This window comes from Pungitius pungitius, chromosome 3 (genome assembly GCF_949316345.1).
Source record: "Pungitius pungitius chromosome 3, fPunPun2.1, whole genome shotgun sequence".
In the NCBI taxonomy this organism is placed as follows: Eukaryota; Metazoa; Chordata; class Actinopteri; order Perciformes; family Gasterosteidae; genus Pungitius; species Pungitius pungitius.
The window spans coordinates 1,075,693-1,093,134 of NC_084902.1; the positions used below are offsets into that span (position 1 = coordinate 1,075,693).

The 17,442-nt window shown below is 50.3% G+C and overlaps 1 protein-coding gene across 8 annotated transcripts; it reads right to left on the reverse strand.

The window, feature by feature from the left end:
• Positions 1-46: 46 nt before the first annotated feature.
• On the reverse strand, positions 47-16,655 carry usp2a (ubiquitin specific peptidase 2a). 8 transcript variants are annotated; one of them, XM_062560981.1, is made up of 14 exons: positions 16,514-16,655; positions 14,736-14,855; positions 9,132-9,901; positions 3,821-3,871; positions 3,420-3,543; positions 3,201-3,312; positions 3,022-3,132; positions 2,684-2,748; positions 2,427-2,530; positions 2,072-2,152; positions 1,798-1,876; positions 1,564-1,668; positions 1,365-1,485; positions 47-1,209 (listed from the first exon to the last, which is right to left on the reverse strand). In XM_062560981.1, the coding sequence occupies exons 3-14, from the start codon at positions 9,846-9,848 to the stop codon at positions 1,122-1,124; spliced, it is 1,758 nt and encodes a 585-aa protein (XP_062416965.1). In that variant the 5' UTR covers positions 9,849-9,901; positions 14,736-14,855; positions 16,514-16,655; the 3' UTR covers positions 47-1,121. The 8 variants fall into 8 exon arrangements, with proteins under 8 accessions (XP_062416965.1, XP_062416970.1, XP_062416967.1 ...); XM_062560986.1 differs by lacking the exon at positions 16,514-16,655 and adding an exon at positions 15,323-15,705 and having other exon boundaries at positions 1,365-1,482; XM_062560983.1 differs by lacking the exon at positions 16,514-16,655 and adding an exon at positions 15,323-15,698 and having other exon boundaries at positions 14,740-14,855.
• Between the last annotated feature and the right edge of the window lie 787 nt (positions 16,656-17,442).

Below are 17,442 nucleotides of genomic sequence, written 5' to 3' on the forward strand. Positions count from 1 at the left end.
TCATCGCGTTAAGTCTTTGAAGACATTTAAGAGACAAGAGACAAAAACAGGTTTGTTAACTTTAATTCATTCATTCAAACACATGAATATACATATATAATATACATACATATACATATATATATACATATATACATATATATATATATACATATATATTCATGTGTTTGACTGTTAAAAAGTGTGACTCATCACCTTTAAGCAAAAATAATACCTTTTTCTCTCTCAATCTGTGAAATGAAGTCATGGGTCGTGTTCAGCACCGTTAAATAGTACATTACATTCTCTGTATTGCATCAGGATATAAAAATATACAGATATAATGTTCTTGTCTTCTTTAAAACATTCTTTTACGTGTTGTTCAATGGCGAGAAACGAGAGGAAGAATGACCACGAGGACCGTTACCGTGGCGATTTGTCCTCCACAGCAACTTAAAGAAAACACACAACGCCGACAGGGAGGCCCTGAGAGACGGGTCACAGCGCCACCCGCCTCCTCCACCCGCCTCCTCCACCCTCCTCCTTCACCACCCGCCTCCTCCACCCGCCTCCTACCAACAGAAGAGGAAGAGGAAGAGGACGAAGGAGCGATGCCGGTGGGCTCGTGACCACGACCGGTCCTCTTACAGTTCATCCTCAGTCCAAAGTGGTGATGATGATGATGATGATGATGACGATTCCAGAAGAAAATGACAACATAAAAACAATATAAATTATAACTGAAAAAAAGGCGAAATTGCAACAAGTGAGTTTTTAATGGTGTGATGCAAACAAGAAGAAGATCAGAGGTGTGTTCGGAGTGCATAGAGAGGGACAGATCCACCGGGGGGGGGGGGGATGTTGCCCTGTGATGACAGCCTCACACACACACACACACACACACACTGAATACACACCTCCACCCATCACATGAGAAGGACAGAAGATGGAAGCTGCAGAGAGGAGGTGCTTCCTGTGGTTTCTCCCCCCCGGGCTGCTGGAGGAGTGTGTGTGTGTGTTCATGTGTGTGTGTTCATGTGTGTGTGTTCATGTGTGTGTGTTCATGTGTGTGCGCCCGTGGGATTTGAGTCCAGAACAGTCCAAGCTGTGGTTCCTCGTGGTCGGCGGGGGCGTCGGAGGCTTCAGATGCGCGAGGAGCAGGACGCCAGCTCGTAGAACAGGACGTAGGCGTCGCTGCTGCGCACTTGGCTGGAGGACATTGGCGTTACTCTGGAGGGGGGGAAAGGTTGCATTGTGGGAAAACCACAGAGGAGTGATAGTATTTACTTACTACCTGCATGAAGGATGATTGATGTGATCAATCAGTACTCTCCAGCCATCATGATGATGATGATGATGATGAAGGAGGGTGGGATCCCACCTACCTGGAGTCATTGAAGGTGTTCCATTCCCCCGAGGTGGGGTTGCGGCAATAAGCCGTGTAGTGCCCCCCCATCGTGGTGCCTGAGTGGTTGGACACTGCGTACAGGTTGTACACTGCGTCTACTGAAAGGAAGTAGTATCACAGAGTAGTATCACAGAGTAGTACCACAGCAGTATCAGCCCCCCCCCCTCGGTGCTTACTGCTGTGTTGGGAGGCAAACTCCCGCAGGTCCAGGTCCTTCATGGGGAAGTTGACGAAGGTGGACAGTTTGCTGGTTCTTCGCGCCTCAGAGAAGCGTTTGAGGTCTGGAGGAAGAGGACGAGTCAAGGAGCAGAACTCTGGGTCCATGGGAGGATTCTGATCTGTGTGTGCGGGGACACGCGGGGACACGCGGGGACACGTGGGGACACGTGGGGACACACAGCAAAGGATACGCAGCACTAAGATCTTGGGGAACTTCTGTATGGTGAACTTCTTGGTGCATCTCCTGCGGGCTTTACACCTGTAGCACGTCTGAGGAGAAGAAACATCGCGTCAGTCTCTGGTTGGAAGGAGGAGCGTCTCATTGGTCCAGAGGGATGGAGGAGGAGCTTCATCATTAGTGGCTTCATACGAGCATTGCTTCCTGCTATCTGCATTATCACACACGGGTGGAGGAGCCGGGGCTCGGACCTCCGGTTCTCCTCGTCCTCCAAGCTGGACTCTTACCGGCTTCTCGTCTCCGTCGAGGACGTCTTCCTTGGTGAAGAGACGCATGCAGTCCATCAGGCTCACCTCACCGCAGCCCTTCTGAGACCAAACAGAGACGCATTACATGAGCGCACACACACACGCACACAGACACACACACACGCACACACACACACACACACACACACACACACACACACACACACACACACACACACACACACACACACACACACACACACACACACACACAGACACAGGGAGGAAACCAAAGAGCTCACGTTAAGTAAAGAAAATTAAGACATCCAGCTGTGTACGTGCGTGTGTGTGCGTGTGTGTGCATGTGTGTGTGTGTGTGTGTGTGTGTCCTGACCTTGGTGATGGGTAGAGACAGGTCCCAGAAGGGGTCGAACACGGTGGAGCAGAACCCACAGTGGCTGCAGGTCAGAGAACTCTTCAGCTGCCCCACAAACACATCTGGAGGAGAAGCAGATGTTCTGATACGTTTCATTTGTCAAACTAAATATATTTCAGATTATGCTCAAAAATAGATGAAATAAATTAAAGTGGTAGAATGAAATAAATTCACATTGCGTTATTTTACCAGATGAATAAGAAGTGGAAACTTACCAACTATCTTGCTGTCTTCTCTCTCCAGATATTTACTCCACATCTTCTTCCCTTTCTCCTCATCCCTGGAAGCAGAGCAGAGGAGAAACTTTACTATCATATAAATAATATACATATATATTAGTGCTGTCAAACAATTAAAATATCTAATCACGATTAATCGCATTTATGTCATAGTTAACATCACAATTAATCGCCCATTTTTATTTAAATGTCCCTTTTTTTCCTCTGAAGCAGCTGCAAACATTCTTACACAATGAGGTAATAAGTAAGTTACGTATTCCAGTGCTACTATGGAAAAGAATACAGAGAGCGTGTGTGTGTGTGTGCACACTCACGGCAGGTGGTCCAAGTCCTCGGCGCCCCCCCTGGGCCTGACGCTGACCCGGTTGACCTCGTTGTGCAGCCCGTCCAGCAGGAAGCGCAGGAACTCCTGAGCGTCCTGTTGGCTGCAGGAGGACACACGTCACACACTGTCTGTCCTGCCCTGTCCTCAGAGACGCTGGGACAAACTCACTTGTAGCCCACGAATCGGGGAGCGTATCTCTGGATCTGCGTCTTGAACTCTGAGGGGCTGACGGCGTCGCTGCTGGACGACGTCCACACGGTCTGCAGGAGCTTAGCGAACTCTGCCGGGACCAGAAGATGCAAAGGTCACTCACCAAGTGTGTGTCTGCCTGCTGACGAGGTTTTAAAGGGTCAGAAGTCAAGCCTCCACGGTGCAGGTGTGACCCACCTTCCATGAGGGCGGTGTTGGTGCGGCTCTTGTTGTTAAGGTCTCTGCGGTGCGCGTTGTGCAGGCAGTAGTCTCTCAGGCCGGGAGTGTTACTGAGACACTGCAGGATGCTGTTCATGAAGCACTGCAACACACACACACACACGGCTAATAGCAGCTGCTAGCTCCACGAGAGAGACCCTGATGTCCACCCACATGCCACAGATGATGATGATGTCCTCATGAGTGGGACAAACATCAGAGCCGCAGCATCACAAGCAGGCGACCTCATTACGGCTCATAATGACACCACACACACACACACAGTGTGTGTTTATTTTAGGATCCTGTTGCCTGGTAGACAGACGCTGCCGACTGGGCTCTGTGAGCGGCCCCAGGTGCATTGTGGGTAGGGTACTTACAGTGTTGCCCAGGTTCTTCAGACCCACCAGGCCTTGGGCGCTCTTTGAGTTCTGGAAGACAGGAGGCACAGTGTTTAGACTCAGGTCCACGTCCTACACACAGAGACAGGAAGACATGTCCTCCTGAAATACAAACAGGACCTCTGGTGTCTGCTGTGGTCTCAGTAACCCCCTAAAGCGCTGTTCCCTAATCTCTGATGACATCCCGAGGAGACATGTGACTGAATGTCAGCTGGTCAGAGATGACCGAGAGCAGCTGGAGCACGTGCTCCTGATTTCAGGATTCATTCTGCACACAGAACCCAGTTACACAATGAGCAGCGGTTACGTCATCGAGCGGCTGGAAGATAAGAGAGTGAGGGAGGAGGAGGAGGAGGAGGAGGAGGAGGAGACTGTTATCTCAGAAAACACAGATTCAGTCCAGAACAAGAGTGTGTTTCCTTGTTGTAGCTGATTAACTAGAAGGATTCTGGATAAACAGTAACATTCGGTGTGAAGGTCTGGACTCCAAGAGGGCGTCCCACATGGAGAAGAGCTCAGGAGGAGCATGAAGGAACCTCAGTGTGAGATGAACCACAAGGAACCATCTTCTGTCCTGGTGTCTGTCCTTCTTAAAGACATTACTGTCCAACTGGAGCTGATACGCCTTTGACCTGCTGTGGCTCAACAGCTGGAGGTCGGCTGGAGGTCGGCTGGAGGTCAGCCATAGGGCCCACCGGAGAACGTTTGCTTTCACGTTTGCTTTTTCGGCCGTTTGGATTTTGAAGAAGGTGTTTGTATATATATGTAAATAACCTCTGCTATCTGGCTCTGATTGGGGGGGCAGTGTGTTGAGTGGAAAACCTTCCGTTTTATTAACTATGGCTTATCTAAATCCTCTTTTCTGTAAATTCCAGAGGAGGTGAATGGAGCCTTTTAGGTAGTATGACACACACACACACACACACACACACACACACACACACACACACTCTCTTGAGTAACACAGCTCTGCTTTCATTGACACCCGCTCGGCGGCTCCTGATTGGTCGACACCCTGACTGGGCCGGCCCACGTCACACCGATGGAACAACTCTGTCTCCGTGACAACGGTGTTCTTGATAAGGACGGAAAGCTTAGAGGACACGGTGACATCAAGGGGACAAGTGTGTGTGTGTGTGAGAGACTGAGTATAAAAATATGACTTTGAAAATGAAAGTACAAACGCATACATGTATAAATATATAATATATATATAAATAAAAAGCCTCCCTCTGCTGGAGCGACCTCTTTATGCTGAGAACACGTTAATCTGCATGAATTCCTTTAGCAGTTGGAAAAGGACAGAGATTTCCACCTATTGAACAATATTCACACACAGTCTTCACAGAGGACATGTGATGATCATAACTTCATAAGGCGACGCTGCCTTCATGAGCAGCTTCATAAATCAGTCACAACGACGCTCCTCTGCAGCATTGGTTCAGAAATGGGTGAATCTTATTCTTAGTGTCACCTCATAGGCTCACATCCCAAAATGATCCCAGATCAGCTGTTTGTCTGTGGCCCCCTAACACACATGGATGTGTGTCATGGCGGACCCCCGGTGGATGCAGCTGTGCCGTCCAGGAGATTAACGGTTAAACGGCGGTTATGTAACCGGTGACCTGCCGGTGCAGGACCCGCTGATCCCTGCACAGCGGCTTAAGAGAGCGGCTTACGGCCCCGCGGGGGCCCCACGGGGGCCACGGGACGCACATCAGCGGGATCACATCTGTGACCCTTCTGTAGTGGAGATACATAATAATAAAAACACATTCTGCTAAGCGACCAAATCTGCATACACACACACACACACACACACACAATGTTTACACTAATGTATATATATATATATATATATACACACATATAAACATTACCCCACATCATGTCATCCTATGACACTGCTTATTACCACCAGCGTGAGCACTACATGTATTATACACGTATGATATAACCAGTACATCATATGTGTATAATAGACGTATTATATCACAAAGCGTCAAGCGTCACTGAAATATGGTCCGTGATTGCCGGCAGCGGTCCGGTCCGCGCCCCTCACCTTGGCCTGGTTGATGAGCAGCCCCACGAAGGTGGACACCAGCACGGAGCCGGACACGCTGCCCTTCCTCCGCATGTCGGGCTTGAGGAAGGGGAAGGCGGCGGCCGGCGGCTCCTCGGGCACGGTGACCGTGTAGGACTGCCGCAGGCTCGGCATGTCGTTACGGCTGGCGCTCCCCGGTGGTGGTCGCCGCTGTTGGGGGTCGTCCTCTACCGCAGATATCGCTCATGTGGCGGAAGAGAAGAGCGTCCCCTCCCCCCCCCCGCGCGCGGAGGACCGCACAGGTGAGACACTACGCCGGGGATCGAAGCGCTGAGCCGCCCTCGCGCGTCGCTCTCTCCGCGGCAGTAAAAGCTCGCTGCGCTCCGCTTGCGTTCCGCCGGACTGGAGCTCCGCCCCCTTTTCGGCCTACTACCTACGTCATCGGCGGCCTCGAGGTCTACGTCAGAGCGCAACCTTCCCCACGCTGGCGCCACAAGCCGGAGGACTGCGAGGAGACGTTTCTCCTTCCGGGACCAGGACCGGGACCACAGCCCGGTACCGGTTAATGTCGCAAGTAATCATAGATAGAGATGAGGGATGATTCACTCTGTCACAATGAGAGGATGAACCCGTCCCTCCGGTGGGGGAGGGACAATAGTAGTATTTCTCTGTGTTGAGTGAACATCAGGTGGAGGTGTTTGTGACGTCACAGCAGCACGCGCTGAGCCCCCCGCCCACTCACAGAATACCATCAGGCCTAATTATGAATGAATGACTATTCTTACCTAAAGGCTCAATTTGGAAGACTTATGTTGAAGAAATATGTTCAAATTTGTTTTGTTCATGTTTGAACTGTGCACATATAATGTTTGTCATTTATAAAGATAACACTGCTGGGGAGGGATTGTAAGGCTGGCACTCCATGTGACATGTCAAAGTGTCCCTGAGCAGGACACCTCGCCCCTAATCGCTCCCCAGGCAGAATGTAAGTCCCTTTGGATAAAAGCAGCAGCTAAATGACATGTGACGTTTTGTAATAATAAAGATACTTGGGTTGAATATCCTGTAAACTATTAACTTTGCTGGTAGACATTTAGCTGGATTTGAACACCTTCCTCTGATGGAAACACGCGGTGTTGGCGTGACGTGGTAGCATGACACAATAGCATGACCTGGTAGCATGGCACGGTAACATGACGCAATAGCATGACGTGGTAGCATGACGCAATAGCATGACCTGGTAGCATGGCACGGTAACATGACGCAATAGCATGACGTGGTAGCATGACGCAATAGCATGACCTGGTAGCATGGCACGGTAACATGACGCAATAGCATGACGTGGTAGCATGACGCAATAGCATGACCTGGTAGCATGGCACGGTAACATGACGCGGTAGCATGACGCGGTAGCATGGCGCGGTAGCATAACCTGGTAGCATGGCACGGTAACATGACGCGGTAGCATGACGCGGTAGCATGACGCGGTAGCATGACATGGTAGCATGACATGGTAGCATGACGCGTTGCTGCCAGCGGCCGCGTTGGTGACACAACTCGTAGGAGGAGATGAAGTTCATTTCTGGGCTTAAAAGGTACGTACAGTTCTGATGGAGGTGTTCATTACAGAAACCACAGAAGAAGGAGTAAAAGAGGCCCGTGCCGTCCCTGGTGTGTGCAGGGAAACCCATCTGAGCACAGGACAACTGTCTCCGGGGGACGGGGACACTGAGACATTCCTCAGAGGAAGGAGTGATCTCATGACCACAACAAACACCCAGGCAGCACATTCCATCCCGCATGAGTGTGTTTAAAGCCTCCAGGTGGAAAACTTCACCCCGGGAACAAAAGGTCAACGTTTGTGTTGTGACAGCTGATGCGGTCCAGCCCCCCCCCCCCACACACACACACACAAACTCGCCCATTAGTTTAGTGGTTCAACGGGGAGCGGACATTAAAACGCCTTCAGACCTGAGGACACTCCACACATAGCTGGGAGGAGCACAGCCTTCTGGGACCTGCTGACCCCGATGACATCACCGCTCGTCCCGCGTGGGGGGGGGTTCCAGAGCCAGGAGTCCCATTCTTATCTCATTAACGCTGTTGTTGGTTCCGTTCAGGAGGTGTGTAGAACCATCCTTGTTCAGAGATCTGGACAAACACCTCCACAGCATCATGAATCTAACTCAGGGAGGCTGTTCCTCTGTGTCCTGGTCCGAGGAAACGCCGCCGGTAGTCATGGTAACCAGCCGGGCCTCATCACAGATGAGCGGCACCACGAGAAACCAGGAGCCGAATTGTCCATTTACAACAATGAGAGAGGGGAGTGTGTAGGACGCTTGTCCCACATATAAAGCTGTGGGGCTTTGGTTTGCACCAGTAACCATGGCGATCAGCCCCCAGCAGGCGGCTTTCTGCACCTCATGGGGGACTGCAGGTGTTGATCACTCAGCGGGTCAGAGAATGACTCAGTGGAGTCCCATCAGCACCTTTTTAATCCTCAAGAGTTGGAACATCGGGCAGATCATCATTAGTAGTAGTAAATGAATCTGGAATCTTTTAGTGCAACATCAATCTGATTATTTGATCATTTACTGATGAGCTCTTTTCTGAAGTATGAAATGTGTCCAAAAATATGACAAATATTTTTAGCATCAGCCTTTATCAACGAGAGCTTTTAGTAGGAAGAAGTTTGAACAAGAAGGAACGGGACATAGAGGAGTCAGTCAGCATATGAAATATGATCTTATCTCTATGCCTTGTTTCCAGACAAACTACCTGACCTCCACTTAGGAGCACTTGCTCTTTTTCACTCCTCTTCCTTCCTCTCACTGACTCCCTCCTCCTCCTCCTCCTCCTCCTCCTCCCACGTTAGTGCTTATCTGGACTAATCCTGAGGGGGAACTGGGTCAGTTGGTCTTTGTGAGGAAGCTTGGGTCACTCCGGTTGAGTCTAAACGAGGGTGCTGATGGGGGGGGGGGGCGGGTACATGGTTGTTTGCAGCGTAACCATGGCGATTCTTACTGGAATAGGATTTCTTATGCAGAGTAAGCCTCCCTTACGATCAGTGAATAATAAAGGCATGAGAGAGTGGAATGTCAATGTAAAACCAACCAAAGGTCTTGTTTGAACAGCACTGCCCCCCCCCTGGTGGAAGCCAGAACTCTCACAAGCCTCAATGCATTGTGGGGCATCTCCACGCATGTGAAGCAGGACCTGCACCCCCAATGAGCATGTGTGTCTTACCGTGGTGTCCCTGGTGGGGGGGTCGGACTGCCAGGACGAGGCGCTGGCTCTGCTGCTGCTGAAGGCTTCCTGGGTGGAGCTCCGCGACAGGCCCGAGTAGCCCGAGTAGCTCGGACGGGAGCCGGCGGCGTAGGAGTCGGCTACGTCGCTGGCCCGACTGCGGTAGCTCCGCAGGGCACTGGTGGAGGAGGTGGAGGCGTCGCTGAGGCCCAGGGAGGCCAGGTCCCGGCTCAAGTCGCTCTGGGACGCAGACTTCCGTCGGGTGAGTGCGATTCCGGAGGCCGACGGTGTGGAGGAGAGGTAGCTGGACTGGGCCGAGGAGGAGGAGGAGGAGGAGGAGGAGGAGTAGGGGTAGGAGCTGGTGTAGCCCGACCCCCCGCTCAGCCCCGAGCCGCCATAGCTCCTGAGGGGGGTTCTGCTGAGGCTCTCGCTCCGGCGGCTGCTGATGCTGCTGCTCCCGAGGAGGTCGGTGCGCGGGGCGGTCCGACCCCGGTCCGGGTCGGAGGAGGTGCTGTAGTTGCGGCTGCGGGCGGCGGAGCTGCTCAGGTAGCTGGAGGAGGAGTAACCTGAGGAGGAGGCTGGGGACCTGTAGGAGGACAGCCTGTCCCGCTCGCTGTAGGAGCCGAGGCCCGGGGTCAGGGAGGAGCTGTAGGAGCCGTACTGGCTGGTGTAGGAGGAGCCGGCGTAGCGCTTGGCGGTGGAGGAGACGCGGGACATTCTGCTGGTTTCTCAGCCTCGGAGACGGGAGAGCCTCTGGAACACCGCATGGACTGCAGGATGAGACACCAGGGTTAGCTCTCTGCTTCACTAATCTGCTGGTGGGGACACAGGGAGGTTCAGGGAGGTGCACCACATCAGGGAGGTCCTCAGTGTGTAGCTGCAGCATCTCATTCCCTCTACATCCATTCTCCAAATCCACTAACAACTTCCCCGGGTTCTACAGGACTCACATGAGACCTGGACCAGGAGCAGCTAGCGGGCTCTCTGGTCCTCCATCTGGATGTAGTGCTGAAGACGACTGGCAATATCATGCCTTCACATCGGGGGGGGGTTAATATGAGCCGGGGCTATAACGGGAGGGAACGCCCCGTTTGGGGATGAAGCAGGGGTAAGAGCACAGTGTGTACCTGGGGCGGGTTAGAGAGGGGGGGGGGGGTTAAGAAATAGGAGCCTGATACTTTTATTTATTCAGACGCTGTGAACAAGAGCCTCTCTCTCTCTCCCTCTGTCTCTCTCCCCCCTTTCTGAACACTTTCTCTCTCTGTCTCTGTGTGAATCAATAATTCATCCCTATGGATGTGGAGCAGTTAGCTAACACTGTGCTTCCATGCTAACATGCTACATGGACCCAACCTCATTGGCCCTCAGCAGTATTCCATCTCCAGTGCTGCATTCTGTGTAGTGACCAGCAGGGGGCGACTCCTCTGCTCCCATAGACGTCTATGAGGAAATGACTCTACTTCTGTGTAGTGACCAGCAGGGGGCGACTCCTCTGCTCCCATAGACGTCTATGAGGAAATGACTCTACTTCTGTGTAGTGACCAGCAGGGGGCGACTCCTCTGCTCCCATAGACGTCTATGAGGAAATGACTCTACTTCTGTGTAGTGACCAGCAGGGGGCGACTCCTCTGCTCCCATAGACGTCTATGAGGAAATGACTCTACTTCTGTGTAGTGACCAGCAGGAGGCGACTCCTCTGCTCCCATAGACGTCTATGAGGAAATGACTCTACTTCTGTGTAGTGACCAGCAGGAGGCGACTCCTCTGCTCCCATAGACGTCTATGAGGAAATGACTCTACTTCTGTGTAGTGACCAGCAGGGGGCGACTCCTCTGCTCCCATAGACGTCTATGAGGAAATGACTCTACTTCTGTGTAGTGACCAGCAGGGGGCGACTCCTCTGCTCCCATAGACGTCTATGAGGAAATGACTCTACTTCTGTGTAGTGACCAGCAGGGGGCGACTCCTCTGCTCCCATAGACGTCTATGAGGAAATGACTCTACTTCTGTGTAGTGACCAGCAGGGGGCGACTCCTCTGCTCCCATAGACGTCTATGAGGAAATGACTCTACTTCTCTCTTGATTTATTCCCTCAGTAAACATTGTAAACATGAGTTTATGGTCTCAGTCTCTAGTTTCAAGTCTTCTTCAATGCAGCATGATGTTCATTTAGTGAATGATGGTCCATTTAGAGTCAAACAGACCATGAAGCAGGGGACGCTTTAGGGCGGGGCTACACGCTGATTGACAGGTGTCTACCAGAGACGCACAGTGTCTCTACGTCCTCCTCAGTAGTCACTTCCTGTTTCTTATAAACAGCCTGTGAACACGTCTGGCACCAGCATGCACTTCACACGCACACACTAGCATGCCCCGGCTACTCTGCATTTTCAAGTTTCCAGGTGTTTCAACCAGCAGTTACCGTAGCAACAGGCTGCATTTGTTTCCTACTGACTCATAAAGGACTGAAAAGCAGCAGCAGGCTGATCCGAGGGGCTTTTATGGTCATTGTGCAGCACAAATAAACGCTTTGGAAGCGCAAACCCAACGGGATGAAATCGACTATATATTGTTCTGCTGCTCTTCCACTAAACGCCAATGAGAAGACGTCAGCAGCTGACTGCTACCAGTCCTTGGCAGAGAGATGAGGTTTCACTTACTGTCACTACGGGAAACTGGATCCAGAGCCAAAGACACACAGAAGCTTGAGAGCAAAAGGACTAAAAGCAAGTAAACAACCACCGGGAGCAGCAACCCCACCATGTGACTCATGAATATCAGCTGATCTCTGCTAAATTAAACCCTTTAGCAAGAAACTATTGTGTATCTTAAAACCCACCAGACTCCATTGATATTATGTGAAAATCTCAAGTAATCCTTTAAAACACCAACGTCACACAATAACACAAACCTACAGCAGCAGTAGGTCAACAGCTTTAATGGAGTCTGGAGGCTTTGAATAACCTCTGGAACCTTTAAGTACTAATACATGGTTTGGATACTCCATTAAACATGTGAGGAAAATATGAACCATCAATACAAATAAGCCTGGCAAAATAGACATGACTAATATGTAATAATTCAATATGTAATGCTTATATTTTGTGTTGTCGATGGTGACACACGCGGCTCCCTCTGGGAGTAATGTCAGGCATCTACGGGGCTCTGAGCAGCGCCGCTATATTTACCCTGAAATGTGAGCGGATAAGAGACTGCTGATGTGAGGGTGAGGCCCTGCTGACGGGCGACAGGACCGTCCGTCTGCTGGTTATGTGACCTCAGATCTAAAGCACCTTCCACAGGTAGGCGTCACATGACCCGGCGATATCATGAAAATCAACTCATAATATCATGAATATCAACTCATAATCAACTCATAATATCATGAATATCAACTCATAAGATCATGAATATCGACTCATAATCAACTCATAAGATCATGAATACGACCCGTAGACACCGTCCTGTTTAGTGAGGTGTAGCATCACCCTTTGGACATGTAGGTGGTCCTTGAGTCCTTGAGTTCTTGAATCCTTGTCCTAAGCCCTCCAGCTGAGCCTTTCAAAGCTTCAGGTCTGCCTTTTAGATCCTTTAACCTTCTTTTTTAAACTCTAAAAAATGATCAGCTGGTCAACTAGACGCCATCTTTATTTCCCGATACATGGAAGAGGCTCAAAGCAACCCGGAGGAACAGCTCCTGGGGCCTCGATCAGCAGCTTACTGGGGTCAACCATGCTGTCCCTCACTAAGCTCACTTCCTTACAAGATATTAGCTCCGTTCTGGCTTCCAGCACCTTCAGATCAATACCATGTGATCTGATCCAGGGCATCACAAATGAAATGATTCACTCCTAACCAACTTCTAGAAGTGGAGCAATAAAACAGACAGAAAGCCACACTAGTGATGCAGATGAACTGGTCTCCATTAGAGGTCTGAACCCATATATATATATATATATATATATATATATATATTATATATAAAGGCAAGATGTCTTACGACGGAGTGTAGAACATCCGCACATGGCGGCCATCTTGCTACGGTTAGCTCGCTCACCCATACCATTGGGTTGGTAGTGGTACTTTAAACTAAAAATTCTATAATAATAAACAAATAAATTAGTAGGGAAATCTTGTACCTATTTTAAAACGTTATTCTATTTTTTAGAACATAACATAATTAAGCAATAAGGTACAAAAGGCTGTAATACATCTCTGACGTTTATAACAAACCAAATTGTTTAAAAATCGGTTGAAAATAAGTTATGGTTAAAAGTACATGTATCACTAGCAACACAATGTTATGGGTGAGCGAGCTCACTGTGGCAAGATGACGTTCGTCTCCCTTGGCCGGAAACGCAGACAAGACATCTAGCCTTTATACATGAATCTATGTCTGAACCTACAGAAGAACAGAACGTTGTCATGGTGAAGCCTCCTGTTCAGCGATTTCCCAGGCGCCATCTTGGGTTTTCTGCAACCAGTGAACAGCACTGAGGAGGACTTGATAGACACCTGTCAATCAGCGTGTAGCCCCGCCCTAAAGCATGAACATCATGCTGCATTGAAGAAGACTTGAAACTAGAGACTGAGACCATAAACTCATGTTTACAATGTTTACTGAGGGAATAAATCAAGAGAGAAGTAGAGTCATTTCCTCATAGACGTCTATGGGAGCAGAGGAGTCGCCCCCTGCTGGTCACTACACAGAAGTAGAGTCATTTCCTCATAGACGTCTATGGGAGCAGAGGAGTCGCCCCCTGCTGGTCACTACACAGAAGTAGAGTCATTTCCTCATAGACGTCTATGGGAGCAGAGGAGTCGCCCCCTGCTGGTCACTACACAGAAGTAGAGTCATTTCCTCATAGACGTCTATGGGAGCAGAGGAGTCGCCCCCTGCTGGTCACTACACAGAAGTAGAGTCATTTCCTCATAGACGTCTATGGGAGCAGAGGAGTCGCCCCCTGCTGGTCACTACACAGAAGTAGAGTCATTTCCTCATAGACGTCTATGGGAGCAGAGGAGTCGCCCCCTGCTGGTCACTACACAGAAGTAGAGTCATTTCCTCATAGACGTCTATGGGAGCAGAGGAGTCGCCCCCTGCTGGTCACTACACAGAAGTAGAGTCATTTCCTCATAGACGTCTATGGGAGCAGAGGAGTCGCCCCCTGCTGGTCACTACACAGAAGTAGAGTCATTTCCTCATAGACGTCTATGGGAGCAGAGGAGTCGCCCCCTGCTGGTCACTACACAGAAGTAGAGTCATTTCCTCATAGACGTCTATGGGAGCAGAGGAGTCGCCCCCTGCTGGTCACTACACAGAAGTAGAGTCATTTCCTCATAGACGTCTATGGGAGCAGAGGAGTCGCCCCCTGCTGGTCACTACACAGAAGTAGAGTCATTTCCTCATAGACGTCTATGGGAGCAGAGGAGTCGCCCCCTGCTGGTCACTACACAGAAGTAGAGTCATTTCCTCATAGACGTCTATGGGAGCAGAGGAGTCGCCCCCTGCTGGTCACTACACAGAATGCAGCTTTAACTCATGAAGCACCTCAAGCCTTCACAGAAGCATCAGTGTGTGTGTGTGTGTGTGTGCGTAGTTACCTGCCGTGTTTGTTTGTGGTCGTGTCAGTCCCCGCAGGCTGTAGAGGCTCTCGGGCAGCTCATCGTACTGTTGCTCCCCCGAGGTGTCCACACACACACACAAACACACAGATGTTACTCCTGTGGAAAACACACAGACTTGTCACATGACGTACCTGTCAACAACACAGGAGTTTCCATTCAACGCGGCTCTGGTTTGCACGAGCGTTCTGAACACTAAAAGGTGTGAATACGAGGGAGATGTAGGTGAGGAGCATCACGCCGCCTTCAGGCCGATAAATCTACAAAGAGGGCAGAAACCCACGTGTCCTTCGTCCCGTCTCCTCCTCACAGACCACACATCAACACGTTCTCCAGATTTCATGTCCCCCCATGAAAGATTAATGAAGCTGGTGTTATCAAATCCGCCCGCGATGAAGCCAGGTGAAGCGGGCGCTGATAGGCGGACTGCGTCCACCACTGGTTTCCAGGCCCATTTGTCCCCACCACAACCAGCCGCTTTGTGCATTTCCACCAGTCTACTGAAGGCCCCCGATCCACCGTCTCCTGACCCCCCCACGCAGCGAAGTCCACTGACCTGCACCTACCTGAGAGGGGGCTTCTGGGGCTCAGCCTCGTTGTTCTGAGCGGGCCGATGGACGCGCAGCAATGGCGTGCTGCTCGGGAGGCTGCGAGAGGATACATGAGCGCGGCGGCCCAGAATGCAACGGGTCGGGTTACGGGGCTGGTAAATATAGCAGAGGCCTACGACCCTGCGCCGGTCACTCAACACGTCGTGGCATTCCGTCCGGCTCTTAAAGGACTCGCCGTCACAGAAGAGAGAGGCAACGAATGAATGAGATCCTTCAATGAGTCCATGAGGAATCACGCAGTAAAGCTCCATGAGCCAAATGTAAAATACACACAGGTACAACTAATTTTACTCTTCTTTTTATGTAGTATTCTATTGTCTTGTGATGTACTTTGTTGTGAACTCATTCTACATTAATACCGTGTCTATATTCTTATGTGTGTGCACTACTTATTACATTTTTCTATTTTAAATGACTTGTTTTAAAACACACTGTTTCTGATATTCTATTTTTACTCTGGTGTTAGTATTACTTATTTTACACTTCAGTTTTTTGTCTTCTGATGTGATCTTTGATGGCACAATCACTGCTTTCGAGGAGACGGGACACCAGGAAGAGACAGAGGAGAGGGGACACCAGTGGGGGACGGGACACCGGGAAGAGACAGAGAAGGGACACCGGGGCGGAGCCTCAACGGCAGTTGGGACACTGCGTTGTGTCCTCACTAATGGTCCCCGGTAACGGAAGGGGGGCGGGAGGAGACGGTTAGCTGTATTGCGAAGTTAACACAACCGCTTATTGGCGGACATGTCCCGCAGCTAGCTAGCTGGGTGGCTAGTTGTATAGCTCATTACTAGCTAGCTAGCGTTAGCTTTATTTTAAGTTGAACAGGAGTTTTTCTGTGTTGTGTTCAGGCACCACCGCGGCAATTGGAACTGTGTAAACTCGACAACTGTTAGCGTTTGTTCAAGCTAAGGTTCAATGACCTGTCCTTAAACCCCAGCCGCATTGAAAGACTAATATTCCAGCGGCCCACTGTCTCATTGTGACTTCGTTGAATGGCGTTCGGCAAGGTTCGTTCATTAGATTTCCCAACATGCAACGCGCGCTCACGGCTCAGTGACAGTGGAGACTTTAGTCAGCACCGAGCGGGGTGAACGTACGGTGGCTGTGCGGTTGCTAGGCTACGTCACTGCAGTCACTCACCTCACCGGACCATCGTTCCGATCGCCCCCCTCCCCTCTCCTCCACCCAGAGGTGTAGTTGTGGGTATTCTTGTCGCTGCTGTGATCGGTAAATGTTCCGTTTCTGCAGTTCAAGAGTTCCAGTGACAAACTAACGGTTATGTTCGCTTTAACGGGTGACGTCAGTCCGGTGGCAGAGCTGCTATCTGATTGGTTAGAACCTCTTCGATTGCGTCACAAAACCAGCCCCCCCCCCGCTCACCCCCTCCTCTGCACCATCACCATGGCGAAGAGCGTAAACATCGCAGACGGCTCTCTGTGTGCAAATGTAGCTTTCAGGGCCAATGGGAAATGCGGGAACTTCGATATGTTTCATTTGACTCATGGTGAGTTTTGTATTTTAGAGAATTTAGATAAGGAAATCACTAAAGCAGAGTATGTCACTAAATAAAAACAGCTACAGGACCAACAATAATTCAAATAGGAACCTCTTTTGAATCACTTATTAAAACCAATTTCTTTCTTTTTGTTTGATCTATTTTTTTAGTACTAGATTGCTTTTGTGTCCACAGGGGGCGCCAGGCCCAAAAGCACAGCCAGCTGACCTGTAACACATCAAGGGTCAGGGAACACATCAGATGGTAGAGACATAACTTACTAGATGCTGTGATTTGAACGTTTCTTCTGAGTCAGTCATGTGAGTGTGAATGAGCCATGATGTCATTCTGCTTCAGAACCATCTGTGAGACTTCATCTGCTTCCAGTGACACATCTTCCTCTTCATAAGAGAGATGACTCACTCTGCTCCATTCATTGCTTCACAGGAAGAATCTGACCGGCGTGTTGTTACACGAGGCCTGAACCTGGACCTCCTGCACATTCAGTCCCACCACGAGGACACAAATAGCCCTCAGAGATGCTGCACCACCTATAGAGGAGGGTGATGACTCA